This window comes from Cervus canadensis, chromosome Y (genome assembly GCF_019320065.1).
Source record: "Cervus canadensis isolate Bull #8, Minnesota chromosome Y, ASM1932006v1, whole genome shotgun sequence".
NCBI lineage: Eukaryota > Metazoa > Chordata > Mammalia > Artiodactyla > Cervidae > Cervus > Cervus canadensis.
In genome coordinates, this window is record NC_057420.1 from 7,056,693 (window position 1) to 7,070,735 (window position 14,043).

General features: G+C 50.3%; 1 protein-coding gene across 1 annotated transcript; it reads right to left on the reverse strand.

Moving 5' to 3' along the window:
* Positions 1 to 2,466: 2,466 nt before the first annotated feature.
* On the reverse strand, positions 2,467 to 4,735 carry LOC122436401 (testis-specific Y-encoded protein 1-like). The gene is made up of 6 exons (XM_043460210.1): positions 4,612 to 4,735; positions 4,121 to 4,539; positions 3,212 to 3,289; positions 2,918 to 3,029; positions 2,661 to 2,806; positions 2,467 to 2,544 (listed from the first exon to the last, which is right to left on the reverse strand). Exons 1-6 carry the CDS (start codon positions 4,733 to 4,735, stop codon positions 2,467 to 2,469), a joined length of 957 nt encoding a protein of 318 aa, XP_043316145.1.
* Positions 4,736 to 14,043: the final 9,308 nt, after the last annotated feature.

The window sequence follows — 14,043 nt, forward strand, 5'->3', positions numbered from 1 at the left end:
TGTGCCCCATTGCATGCCTATATCCCTTAGGGCCCACAGCATTCTGGCTGAGGGCCCCTGTCCTCCCTATCTCTGGAACTTTCTTTGTGCACCTGCCTACCTGTGCCCCCAGGGCTCCCTCCGTGTAGCTGGAAAAGGCCAACGAGATGCCCAAGGCTCCAACAGGCCCAAGAGACCGTGGCAGTCCTGGACAAATACAATGTCGTGAAGAAGGTGCACATGCATCTACAGGGTCTCTTCCAGTACAAGGCATGGGGTCTGAGACCAAAAAGGGAAGGTGGCATCCCTAGAACTAGTCCCTTCAGTTTACTACTACACAGACCCACAGAGTCCCCGAACGGATGATGCCCTGGGAAACTGGCCCTTTTAGACCCACAGCTCCTGCCCCACTTTGGCAGAAAGCAACATTTCTATTTCAAGTGCACCCAGAGGGCTTGATCACACCCAAGGCTCAATCATTTGATAAATGCCAGGCCTTTATTGCAGTTGCACTCACTAGGCCCAGGTAGGACTCTGGAAAGACAAGCATGCCTGCTTACCTACCTAGTCCATGCACCAAGGACGGCAGTCCCCAGTTGTGCCCACGGATATCAACAACGGTCACCTGGAACATAGGGTCCCTCTCAGTGCCGCCTTGTGCAGATCCACTAAGACCAAATCGGAGATTCTGTCCCAGCGAGACTGCCAGAATCCACCCTCAATATCAGACTGTCACCTTCGCCACTCTGGCCTTAAAGCCAGGGGCAAGACCCTAGAGGAGGGAAGGGATTCACCTCAGGGTGTTGAGCATGAACCATGACGCATCTATTGTCAGGACCATGGAAAACCAGCAGTCTCTGTGCGGACCCCAGGGCCCTCCTTGTCTCCCACTGTCCCAGGGTCCCTTGGGACAAACAGCCAGCCTACCTTCCTTGTGCTCTCCCACTTCCCTGCCTCACAGGCACACGCCGGCAGAAGGACACACACGTACCCCCCAAACATGTGCTCTCCTCGCCTTTCTGCACTGCCAGGGAGGGTGCAAGTGCTTGGTGGCATGCCACGATCACACCCTGTGCCTGCTAGGATGCCTGGGGTTTCGCACGGACAGCCTACCTCAGCAGAGCTGACATGTAGTGTTGGATCGTGCCAGTGTGTGCTCCTTCGGGAGGGAGCGTGCTGCCTGACGGGCTGGTCCTGGGCAGCATGGGGCCAGGACTTCTCCCGTGTATCCTTCTCAAGTGTGGAACAAGGCTCCAGGGAAGCAGGTTCTCTGTGCCTCCTCCTCTTTCAGGTCTCTGCCCTTCTCTACAGGACCTTAGCCTCCTCACCACCCCGGGTCCTGCCATAGCCACGTCCAACATTTCTATCGGCCGGCCTGCTCTGCCACAGACTCAGGGGTCCACAGGCAGTGGTTTCAAAGCCGCACCCCACCTGATTTGCACTGGGCGAATCCTCTGACCACCCATCCCTCCACCTGGTCCAAATACACAAAATAACACGGTAAAAAATGTGAACGTGTATTCCTTTTTGGTCTAGTTGCACACATGGGAGCCATGCTCTGAATTAGCACTGGCCATCCTTTCCTCTTTCCCTCCCTGGACAGGAGCACTGCAGAGATAGGTCGACCAATGACCCTCAGTCTTGTGACGCCTCGTGCCTCCTCTTCTCATCGCTTGGCAGTTCCTCTCCTGACACCTTCATCTGTGTGTCTGCCCTGAGCCAGAAACACACACACACACACACACACACACAGAAACTCACATTAACACAGGTGACACGAGACCACATGTGTATATACACACACATGCTGGGCATGGGGACACAAACACAAAGACGGAACACAGCTCTCTCAGTATCTGAAGACGCCCGTGCCCAGCAATATGGGAAATGGCATCAGTAGGCACCATGTCCTTGCCTTGGGGCCCCCTGTCCACCTCGTCCCACAGCTGTTCCGTATTTTCCCAAGCCGGCCTCAAGCCGGTGTCAGCGTGGCCTGCGTGGTGGCGGTGAGACAGCGAGTGGTGGATGTGGAAATTCACAGACGACCCCAAAGTCAGAACCTAAGTGCACTGGCAGCCCAGGGAGGACGCCCGTCCAGTCGTAGGCTATGCCAGGAGCAGTGGCGGGAGGGAAGGACCCAGACAATCTCAAACTTTCTGGGCAGCAGAAGGCCGGGGATAGCGCGATTGACCGAAGGATGATTCTGACAAACAGACGTCATTCACCCTGCCTCCAGCAGAATCTCGGAGGATTCTGGCATTGCAACCACAGCTGTTTGGAGGGAGACTTCCTTCACTCACGGCCACACCGAGTCCCCAAGCCTCCAGTCTCAGCACGTCACCTGCTACGTGCATGTCCCAAACCCAGGCTCCCCAGCCAGCTTGCATGAGCCTGAGGATTTCCATCTGGGCAAGGACAGTGCCCCAGCCTCTACACGGATGTCCCCTCAGGGCCCTGCTGCAGACCCGCTCAACACCTGTGTCTCTGTCAGCTCCCCCTCGTGGCACAAATTTCCTCCCTGGGGTAGAACTTCAGGGGATCATCCCACAAGTCCTGGCCAATGATCTGATGGCAATAAGAGCAAGGTCAACCCGGGGCTGACCAGGCCCCTAACCCTCCCATGAGAAGCCAAGAGCTCCAACATCAATCGCCAACTGTGCGCAGGCCCAAGCCAAACCCACCTCAGCAATCCTGTTCAATTCTGGGCAGTTGTGGCCTGACAGCCAATTGCAAAACTTCAGGCTCCTGGTGTCCAGTCTGTAGCTGGGTGCTCCCCATTCAAAGTCCCAGAACCAGTGGACTGGTGTGGAACGACGTGCCCTATACCCTGTAGAAAGACAGGGGAGACAGGGGCGATTTTGGCAGCTGAAGCATCCACCCACACCCCACCCCGGCCCCCTTGCGAACCCACACTCACCACCATGGGAGCCACGTTTACCAGTGATATCAAGGTAATATCCCATAACAATCACCGTGTTCCCGAAGTATGGGTTGTCCCGAAAGGAGAAGATCAGCTTGCATCGGGACCGTGGATGGCTCCGCACCTGCACCTGCCAGCACAGGGAGGAGGGAAAAGGTGCAAGCATCGAGGGCCCTCTGCTTGCCTCCCAGGCAGGCCTTAAAAGCCTCCGTGACGCCTCTGCAAAGTCTCACAGTACAGCCCCTGGATAACACCATCCCCCACCTCCCTGTCAAGTGCCATACCCACCCATCTTCAGCCTCCCTCACTGACCTTGAAGTCGATCATGTACCTAAGAAAATCTTCATCCTGAGTGCTGATTATGATTGACACTTGAGGGTGGCTCATAATCTGCTGTGGGTCAACGAGACATTCAGGCCACATGCCGGGCCAAGAAGAGCCAGGGGCAACAGCCCTAGTCTGGCCTGGAGAAGGACACTGGAACAGGAATCTGCAAGGATGCTGGGCACTCGCGCTTGCATGGTCACGACTCATATCTTCAGGCCCTGCCATACCATCAGACCTGCTTGTGGCTCTGGGTTCCCTGTGCTGTTCTGCAGCTCAGGTGGTCTGTAACCCAACAGCAGGGGCTATTTCTCACCTCTCCTGCCCGCCTCCTGGCCCGTGTTTGCTGAGTAGTAGCATGTCACTGGTAACATGGTTAGGACTTGCAGTCCTTGTGACTACCGTATCTGAAAGAAACTGGTGTGTGTGTGTGTTTCTATGTGAGTCTGAATGTGTGTGTATCTCTGGGTGTGTGTGTGTGTGTGTGTGTGTGTGTGTGTGTCTGCATGTGTATGCGAGACTCCCATGTCTCAGCTATTTCCAGGGATCATCCACATTTACAACAATAAATGTGTGCAGTTGCTGCTCTAGTGTACTCTCTCTGGTCATCCTGACCAGGAGGCCCTGGGTACTGATCCTCCTCAGATGCAGGCCTGAAGGGGAAACCCCGAGTCATGGCTGTGACACTTACAGGTGTGGCTCTGACCAGATACTCCTCGGCTGTGCCTTTGGAACCTGCCAATGCCCAGGACCACATTTCCGTCAGCGGCCTGCAACACCCTACCTCTGCCCTCGCCACACACCCGCACACCCCACTCCTGCACATGCTCCTGCTTCTGCTCCACCTCCTCCTCCTCTTCCGGACAGACAAACACCTAGGAGCAGCAGGAAGGATACAGCTTTGGCCCAGAAGCCAGGGATGCCATGGAGGATGGTGCCTCTCCGAGCCAAGTGACGCTTCCTCCTCAGATGGTTCATGCGCATGAAGCGAACGGAGGCCCGGCGGTTTTCCTCATGCAGGGAGCTCACTTCCAACTGCAGGGCGGTCCGTGCCTGTAGCGCATTTGGCGCCGGCCACTCACTCGGGCCTCCAGGTCTTTCCAGGCCCTGCTCCTCCACCGTCTTCTCCTCCAGCTCCTGGGAGGACCCCTGATCCCGCTCCTCATCTGCCACAACCTCCACCTCCTCCATGACGTCTTCCGCCAGCAGCTGGCACACCTGCCCGATCCACGCCGCGTCTCCATCCACCAGGGCCTCGCTGCTGTCCTCCGCCGCTTCCACCACGTACAGGGTGACCTCTTTGCCTGCTGTGCCACCTGGTGGCTGCAAAGCCCTAGCCGTGCACGGCATCGTGACGGCAGGCCCCCTGGCCACTGCCACCTGAGCACCCGGGCTCCCAGCTAAGAAGGTCCGGAGTCCCGGCACGCTCCCGCCTTCCTCTGGCCGCCTCTCACGCTCCTCTGGGACATGGCTGTGACCCCGAGCGCGGGCAGATGCGAAGGGACCGGACATAATAGCACAGCAAACGGTGCACAATTGCGGCCGGGCTGAGGTAACCCGGTGTGGCTCGCTAGCTCTTTGCGGTGGGGTGAGAGCGGAATGGTCAGGAAGTGGGGCCTGGTGTGTGGCGGGTGGCCTGAGGCTGAAGAAAGGGGTTCCGGAGAGGCCACCACAGGGTGCACGGAGATCAGCCCAACACGCGGGACCCCTAGGCTGTGAGACAGGCTCAGGCTGCTGGGTCAAATCGAGACCAATGGCAGAGAGGGTAGTGGGCGGCACCCTGAGGGAAACTCCCCTAGACCAGAGGGTGGTTTCCATGATTCCTGGGCTTCAGCGCCCCCACGTGGAGCCACTCGGCTTCAGGGAGGGCATGGTTATTGCATCTGGCCTTACTACAGCCGCTGGCATTGAATTGGCTTCTGGAATTTCAAGCCATGTGTTCTCGCTCTGTAATTCAAAGAGCACACTGCTGTGTCCCATGGGACCGCCCATCCGTGGCAGGTCTCCCTGAGTATCTAAAGGCTAGGCAGGGGCGCAAACTGGCTCGATACTTTCCTTCGTGGGACTCGATCCTGCTGCTGTCTGGATGGTAGGGGAGTGTGTACAAACCCCAACGTTTGCAACACTTGACCTCCACTCTTCAGGGGCACCAGAGCCATAAGTCAGAGATCTCTCTCTTTGTCTCTGCTTCTCGCCTATCACTGTTTGTTGTTATCCTGCTGTGTGTGCACCAGGTTATGCTGTCTGTGTGTCTGTGACTCTCTAAGTGGTTACTGTGGTCCTCTGCCATTCTCCGGACACCAGCGCTCAGAAGAGACGCTTCACCTTGGAGTGAAGGCAAGCCCTTCTCCTCCTCAGTGAGTCTCACCCATGGCAGATGAGACTGTTCTGGGCCACAGGGTCAGAGGGTGCTCTCTCAAACTGGAAATCCCACTTAGGGTAGTCACTGCTGAAGCTCAGTTGGGGCCGGTCGACCCTCCCTCCCTCGCTGGGCAGACATGAGCACTCCACAGGACTCTGGTGTCACGGCCGCACTTTGCGCAGAGGGAGAAATGTGTCACAGTCTGCTGGCATGACAGAACTCCCTGAACCTTGCTGGAATGCCTACCAGTGAGAGGCTATGGACACCAGTGCGTTGAGTTTCACTACACCCCAGTGTCGGAGGCCTGCCCGATGGCCCGTTTACCCTATCGAGGCCCTTTCAAGGAGGTTCTGTTCTCCAGGTGAGAACACATCCCAGCCTACCAAGTGGCCCAAGCCCGTGGGGCTGGTTCCTGCAAGACATCAACCTAAGCCATCCTTCTGATAATCCTCATAGGCGGTATCTGCGTTCTGCAAAGGGTACAAAGAGAGATGTCTCACACTTGATGATTCTGCAGGTAGCAGGTGCTTATGCTCCAGTGCTGCTGTATCTCTGAAACCTTACACAAAAGGCAAGGGGTGCTCATGCTCCTGGCCAGGACATGGAAAGAATGCCTAGCACTTAAGACGGATGCCAAGGCCCTCATAGCTGTTTGTCCAAAGGGCTGTTGGCTCACCCAGCACACCTCCTGTTCTGGGACTGCAGCCCATCCTGTGTCTCGGCCCCTGTGCACTCAGTGATCATGCCCAGGTGGTTTCCTCCTGCCTCTCCTTTCTGCCAGGAGTCTGGGCTGCAGGCGTTTTTTCCATGTAGAATTTGCTAACTCAGTGAGATCATAGGGCTGCTTCCGCTGGCAAACATTCCACTGGAATGGAATAACGTGTCTTATATCCTGAAGAAAGTCAGGAGAGACAGGGGCAGTTGCCCCATCTGAAGCATCCCCCCCCCCCGCCCCATCTTCCTTGCACACCCCCACCCCCCCCCCCAGGATCCACCTACCAATTTGATGCCAAGGCAATATTCCTTAATGATTACTGTATTCCAGAAGTAGGGTCTGTCCCAAAAGGAGAAGATCGCTGCAGCAGGACCGTGTATGGTTCTGCACCTGCACTGCCAGCACAGGGCAGAAGGGAATGTTTCAAGCTTCGAGGGGCCTCAGCTGCCTCCAGGACGAGAGTATTAACACCTCCCCACCACAACCTCTCCAAATTTCTCCAGCACAGGTCCATGGATTAACATGATCCCCCAACTCCCGTCAAGTGTCATAACCCCCCATCACACTTACTGTGGCATCCTTTTTGTGCATGCTCAAATTCAATCTTGGTCAGTTTCTCAGGTATTCACAGAAGGATCCAGATCCATTGGACCTAGTGCATTTCCTCAGAGGAGTTTCTTTCATGTTGACACTCTTGGCAGCTGTAAATTTTTCCCAGGTCCCAGGAAGACATGGTTAGCAGTTGCTCATGTTCATCTGTCACAGCTTGGCAAACAGCTGTAAAACTCCTGGGCCTAAAAGGTCCTGGCCTTCTGCCTTTCCATTTGTCAACATCCTGAATCTGTCCCCGAGAGCACCACAATGGAAGCTGGCTGCCTCCTTTGGTAAATACTAGGGCACAGTCTGTTCTGTGAGCAGCTCAGTGGTGGCAGTGTGGTCTTAGAGCCTTCCCATGGGAAAATTCCTTTTCTTTTTTTATGTTTGTCTGTCTGGCATTCTGGTGGTTCAGGCTGCTACATCACATTAGTCCTCTGAGTGTCCTTAGAGCATTCAAACCTCATCTTTATTCTAAGGGCTGAAGATGCAGAGGGCCCCTCTGTACATAGTCCCCACTCATTGTTGGTGGACATGAGACTGTGAGGCAATTCTCCACTGGTAATTGCCTTTTTGGCTTGAAATCTGAGATGGTTTTTTGGGGGCTTTGGTTATCCTACCCGCTGAGATTCCAAAGTGGTCCACTGAATCAACCTCTGAGAGGGTTTCCTGTGGTATGGAAACTCCTCCTTCCCTAATTGCTTAAGATGAATGGTGTCCAAAGAATAAGAATTAACTTGGGAACAGGGACCAGGCTTGATAACTCAAGAGCTTTTGTGTAGCAGCGTTTTATTAAAGTGAAAAAGGACAGACAAAGCTTCTGACACAGACATCAGAAGGGTGATGGAGCATGCACCCCTTTGCTGGTGTTAGCAAGGGAGTTACATACTTTTTAAACTAGCTATTGCAATAAATTAAAAAAAAAATGTCTCAAGGTTGTAAAAATTTTACCAGGCCTACTCCCATAATTTACATTTTAGGGTAACAGGATTAAAAAATAACAATAGAAAGATCCTACCAGAACCTCTCCCATAATATAACTTCTAAAATATTAGGATTAGTCAGAAGGTTTTCAGGAAAGAGAAACTGTCCTCAAGCACAATACATTGTTGATATATAATCCCAATTACAGAGTTAAACTGAGTTGTTTGTGGTGTAATCATCAGTTCCAGGCTTAAAGAAAAAAAAAATGTAATTAAGACTCAGGAATACAGAAAAACAAACAAGCAAACAAATAAAAATACAAAACATGTTTGCCCTTTTCTCCTTCTTGAGAATTCCAGAACCCTATCTCTTCCTCAAGAACCCAGACACCTTTCTCCTCTGTGGGGAGCCTAGAATTCTTATCAATCTGCCTAGGTATTGACTCTCTCTTTCCCAATACAAGTTCAGTTCAGTTGCTCAGTCATGTCCAACTGTTTGTAACCCCAAGGACTGCAGCACACCAGGCTCCCCTGTCCATCACCAATTTCCATAGCTTACTCAAACTCATCTGCTGAGCTAGTGATGCTAACTAACCATCTCATGCTCTGTCGTCTACTTCTCCTCCTGCCTTCAATCTTTCCCAGCATTGGGGTCCTTTGCAAGAGTCAGTTCTTTGCATCACATAGCCAAAGTATCATAGCTTCAGCTGTAGCATCAGTCCTTCCTTTAAATATTCAGGACTGAATTTCTTTAGGAATGACTGATTTTATCTCCTTGCTGTCCAAGGGACTCTCAAGAGTCTTCTTCAACACCACAGTTCAAAAGCATCAATTTTACAGGCCTCAGCTTTCTGTATAGTCCAACTCTCACATCCATACATGACTACTGGAAAAATAATAGCTTGGACTAGACAGACTTTTGTTGGCAAAGCAAGGTCTCTGTTTTTAAATATGCTGTCTAGGTTGATTATGACTTTTCTTCCAAGAAGCAAGTGTCTTTTAATTTTGTGTTGTAGCCACCATCTACAGTGATTTTGGGGCCAAGAAAATAAAATCTCTCACTGTTTCCTTTGTTTCCCCATCTGCTTTCCATGAAATGATGGGACCAGACGACCTGATCTTAATTTTTGAATGTTTTGAATTTTAAGCCAGCTTTTCCACTCTCCTGTTTCACTTTCATCAAGATGCTCTTTAGTTCCTCTTCACTTTCTGCCACTTGGGTTTTGTCATCTGTATATCTGAGGTTATTGATATTTCTCCCAGAAATCTTGATTCCAGCTTGTGCTTCATCCAGTCTGGCATTTCACATGATGTATTCTGCATCTAATTTAAATAAGTAGGGTTACAATTTGGAACCAGTCCATTGTTTCATGTCTGGTTCTATAACCAGTCTCTATCCCTAAATCTTTGGCCTCTCTTTTCTGGTTTATCTCTTCTCACATCTTATTATGAGTAAATTGACTGGCCTTTCTTGGTATCTGGTGTCCTCTGCCAGCATATAGAACTTGTTTTGTGGAAGTTACCCCACATGCTGACAATCTTTTGAGATATTTACTGGGGAAAAATTGAACTCCTTGTCTTATTCCACTGCCATGTTAGGACCAATTTACTGAGTTTATATTCTGAGGTATGCATTCTGCCACTACTAAGCAAGTGCTCTAAAGTAGGCATACTGTCAATATACCACTGTCAAATACTATTGGGCTCACAGTGTAAATCATGCAGGCAATGAAGCTACCGAGCTCACCTTCTGTAGTATGCATCCAGCAACTACTTAGTTTGCACTCTGAAGTATGCTTCTTACCACTGTTGTCCTCCACTCTGTGGCACTTATGCTGCAACTCATGATCTGGCACTCATGAGTGCATGAACCACTACTCCTGATTATGCATGCAGCAGCTACTAAGGTTGGAATCATGAATTTGCATTCTGCTTTTACTGAGCACTGAATTAGAACAGGTGTACTAATTAGCTTGCACTCTGGGGCATACAATACAACTTTATCAGCCCACACTCTAGAGCATGAGTGTCACAACCAAGTGTGCCTGTGCTCTGGACCTGGCATGCCATAACGACTGAAAGTGGAGTATCCAAGAAGCTTTTCACAACTACTGACCCCTGATTTCAAACACTGCTGCTGCTGCTAAGTCACTTCAGTCATGTCCACCTCTGTGTGACCCCATAGACAGCAGCCCACCGGACTCCCCTATTCCTGGGATTCTCCAGACAAGAATACTGGAGTGGGTTGCCACTTCCTTCTCCAATGCAGGCAGGCATGCTAACTTGCTTCAGTCTTGTCTGACTCCGTGCGAACCTGCAGAAGCAGCCTACCAGGCTCCCCTGTCCACAGGATTCTCCAGGCAGGAATAGTGGAGTGGGTTGCCATTTCCTTCTCCGATTTCAAACCACAAATGTTCTGAATACTGAGTTTGCACTCCAGAATATGTGCTTGTCAGTACTGAGGCCGCCGTCTGGAGGTCACTCGCTGGAACTACTTAGTTTCCAATCTGGATCACCCTTTCTGCCACTATGGAGATTATGAACAAGATTTAGAACAAGTTGGTTGCTGTCACTGAGACTGCACAGTAGAGCATACATCCCATCACTCCTGAACCCGGGATCTTGAGAATATGGCATACCACTACTGAGCCTGTACCCTAAAACATGCTTGTTGTAAGTACCTTTGCACTTTTGATATATTACACTCTGGATCCTGCATCCCTGCACTACTGAAATTGCCTTCCACAACAAGAGTGCCTCAGCTACTGAACTTGCACTCTAAAGTATAAATATCACAATAATTAGCTTGTTGCCTTATAGGTAAATCAGGCCACTACTCAACCTGCACTGTAGTTCAGGTGTGCCTAAACAATTACTGAACTTGCACTCTGAAGTTTACTTCTGGACACAGCTGAGCCAGCACTCCTGTAGACACAGTGAGTTTGAACACTGAAGGACGTGGTACACCTCTACTGGGCATGAGCTCAAGTGCAGGCATCTGGGCTCTGCTGGGAACAGGCTCTAGTTGCACACATGCCACAGTAACCGAACTTGCAATTGGGAGTACAGATCTCATTACTACAGAGTGCACACATTTTAGCATGGGTTTTGCACTACTGAGGTTTACTCAGAAGCATACCTCCCACCATGGCTGTGTGTGCCTCCTAGAGCCAATGTTCTGACAGTACTGAGACTATGCTGTAGAGTAAGAATGCCTGAACCACACAAATGCACACTGAATCATGCATCCCAGCAGTATAAATCCTGGTACTACAGCACATGTGTCACTTCTGAGTCCTCACACTAAGCAGGCATGGCACAGCTAGTGAGCTGTGGTCTAGAGCATGTGTGTGGCCATTACTACTCTTGCACTCAGAAGCATGTGTCTTGCCACTTGTAAACCCAGGCCCCAAAACACTCATGCTTCAGCTACTGATTTTGCACCCTGGTATGCTGTTTTATCACTCCTAAACCTGCCTTATAGAGCATGAGTTCAACTACTACTAACCTTGCTCCATGGCCTGTGTGCTTAAACTAATGGAGCTCACACTCTGCAGCTGGAATTTATCAATGATTTGGCTTGCCCTCTGTTGCATGTTTTCCCCACTATTTTTCCTGTACTCTAGAGCAGGTGTTTCGACTACTGAGATTCCACTCTGGAGGACCTACTCCATGGCAATGGAGGTGGCATTGTAAAGCACATATCCTACCCACAAGTGAACCCTCATTCTAGATCAACTGTGTGCCCACTAGTGATCTTGAGTTCTGAAGCATTAAAGTCACTTCCTTGAGGTATTGCCCTAGAAGGTGTGTGCAACAACTACTCCAGTGGCATTTTATACCAGACATTATGCTGCTAGTCATCCAGCACTCTAGACTGTGCAGGCTGTTCTATGGGTGATGTGCCACAAGTATGGACCTGGTGTATACTTCATATTTCCTGCCTCAATTTATCATGTGTCACAACACACATACGTCACAACACACATATGCCACAACCTGCTGAGGACTTGTCTTCCCACTACTGAGCTTGTGTGGCAGAGCAGGCATATCACACTTTCTGAACTTGATCTCTGGGTATGCACCCAAAAATAAAAACCCAGCATTCAAGACAACATGTCCCTCAATTACTGAGTCTGCCCTCTTGGGCAAGTGCACTGCAACTCCTGAGACAACACTCCGAAGCACACTTAGAGCAGGTATGCTGCATTTTCTGAGATTAACTCTTCAGCATGCATCTCAATAGTGAAACACACTTTAGACATACCCCTGTCAATATAGACCCATGATCTGGAGCAGGCGTGCTTCAAATTCTGAGCCTTTGCTTTAGAGAACACGTGCTTCATCTCCTGAGATTGTGCTTTTGAGGATTCTCCCCACCAGTATTGAGACTGTCCTCTGGAGCAGATGTGACACAAATAGTAGGATGGCACTTTGGAGCCTGCATGCATCACTACTGTGTCTGACTTCTAGCACAGGAATACTGAAACTGCTGAGCTTGCAATCTGGAGGACAAACTCACATTTTATAGCACACCTATTGCCACTGTGGATTCCATGCTTTAAACCTATTGTGAGATGAGAACAAGATGGTGGAGGAGTAGGTGGACATGGAGTACATCTTTCCATGGATACATCAGGCATACACCTTCAGACACGGAAGAGTAATCAGAACATCAGCTGAGAGCAGACAGGAATTCCTGACCAGTGGAAACGAATAGATAGAACCACAACACTCAGCAGGATGAAAGAACTAGGGGGAAAAACAGGAGTGTTAGTAGGACTGGAACTGCCCTTGGTGGGTGAAGAAACTGAAGCAGGGGTCTGATCCCCATATTGGGGCAATTGTCTGAATCATAGAATACATGTTTAAAGCTGAGAGTGAAGCAGCTGATCTGTGGAAACCTAGATGGAATGCGAATCAGACAGTCCTTGCCACTGCTGTACGTACCCCAGACAGGAACATGGATGGGTCCCCTGAAAGGTACAGTGGCTAGGAGCTGGAATTTATGGATTCTGGAGTAATTCTAGGGCAAGGGCTGCTGTTGACTGTGGAGAGAAGTAGAGAAGGGGTGTGAGGGAGGAGACTGCACTAGGATATGCCTGTGGAGGTAAGCAAGGCAGTCACGGGAGCAAGGCGATGCCACTGAGTCACGTGTAGGGAGTGGAGCAATCACCATGGCCTCTCTCCCCCCACATGCTAGCAACCGTAGTTACTACAATAGAGATGCTAGCTAATGAAATGACTGACACACTGAAATCCAGAGTAGGACACCACCCAGGGTGCTCCTTTAAGTGACTGATGCACCAAACTAGAGTAGAATCCCACTCAGGATGCTCCTTTCGGTGCCTGACGCACTGATCTACAGAGTAGGTCCCCAGCCAGGGACATCTCTCTATGTGCTGACACATCAAACAACAGAGAATGATCCCAGGCAAGGAAGCCTTCTACGTGCCTGAATGGGTGGAACTAAGGGGAAAGGAAGACTGGCCAAAGAGGCCTTCTGATCGCCAGCTACAACAAGCATGAGAAAAAGACTCTGATAGGGCCATAACTCCTGTGGTGTAGTCAGTCTGTGTCCCTGCACACTTGGCACCACCAGGGTCCCTGAAAGCCAAACAGCTGCTCCACCTTCACAGTTAACTCTCACTGGGGAAAAGCTGCCAAGGGCTGAAAAAAAAATCTTGCAAATATTTGCACAGGATTGCTCCAGTTGTGTCTAATTCTTTGTGGGGCACATTTCAACACTGCAGGGAACAAGCTCTAAAATACATATGCTGCAACAACTGACCTTTTCCAGTGTTGTTGCTGCTGCTGAGTTTTCCAAATTTGCTGGCATATTGAGTTCAGCACTTTCAGAGCACTATGTTTTACAATTTGAAATAGCTCAACTGGAATTCTATATCTCCACTAGTTTTGTTTGTATTGATGCTTCCTAAGGCCCAATTGACTTCACATTCCAGGATGTCTGGCTCTAGGTGACTGATCACATCATCATAATTATCTGGATCATGAAGATCTTTTCTGTATTGTTCTTTCATCTTTTCTGTATAGATACTGGCTACCTCTTCTTAATTTCTTTTGCTTCTTTTAGGTCTGTACCATTTCTGTCCTTTATTGTGTCCTTCTTTGCATGAAATGTTGCCTTGGTGTCTCTAATTTGCTTGAAGAGATCTCTAGTCTTTCCCATTCTACTGTTTTCCTCTATTTCTTTGCACTGATCATC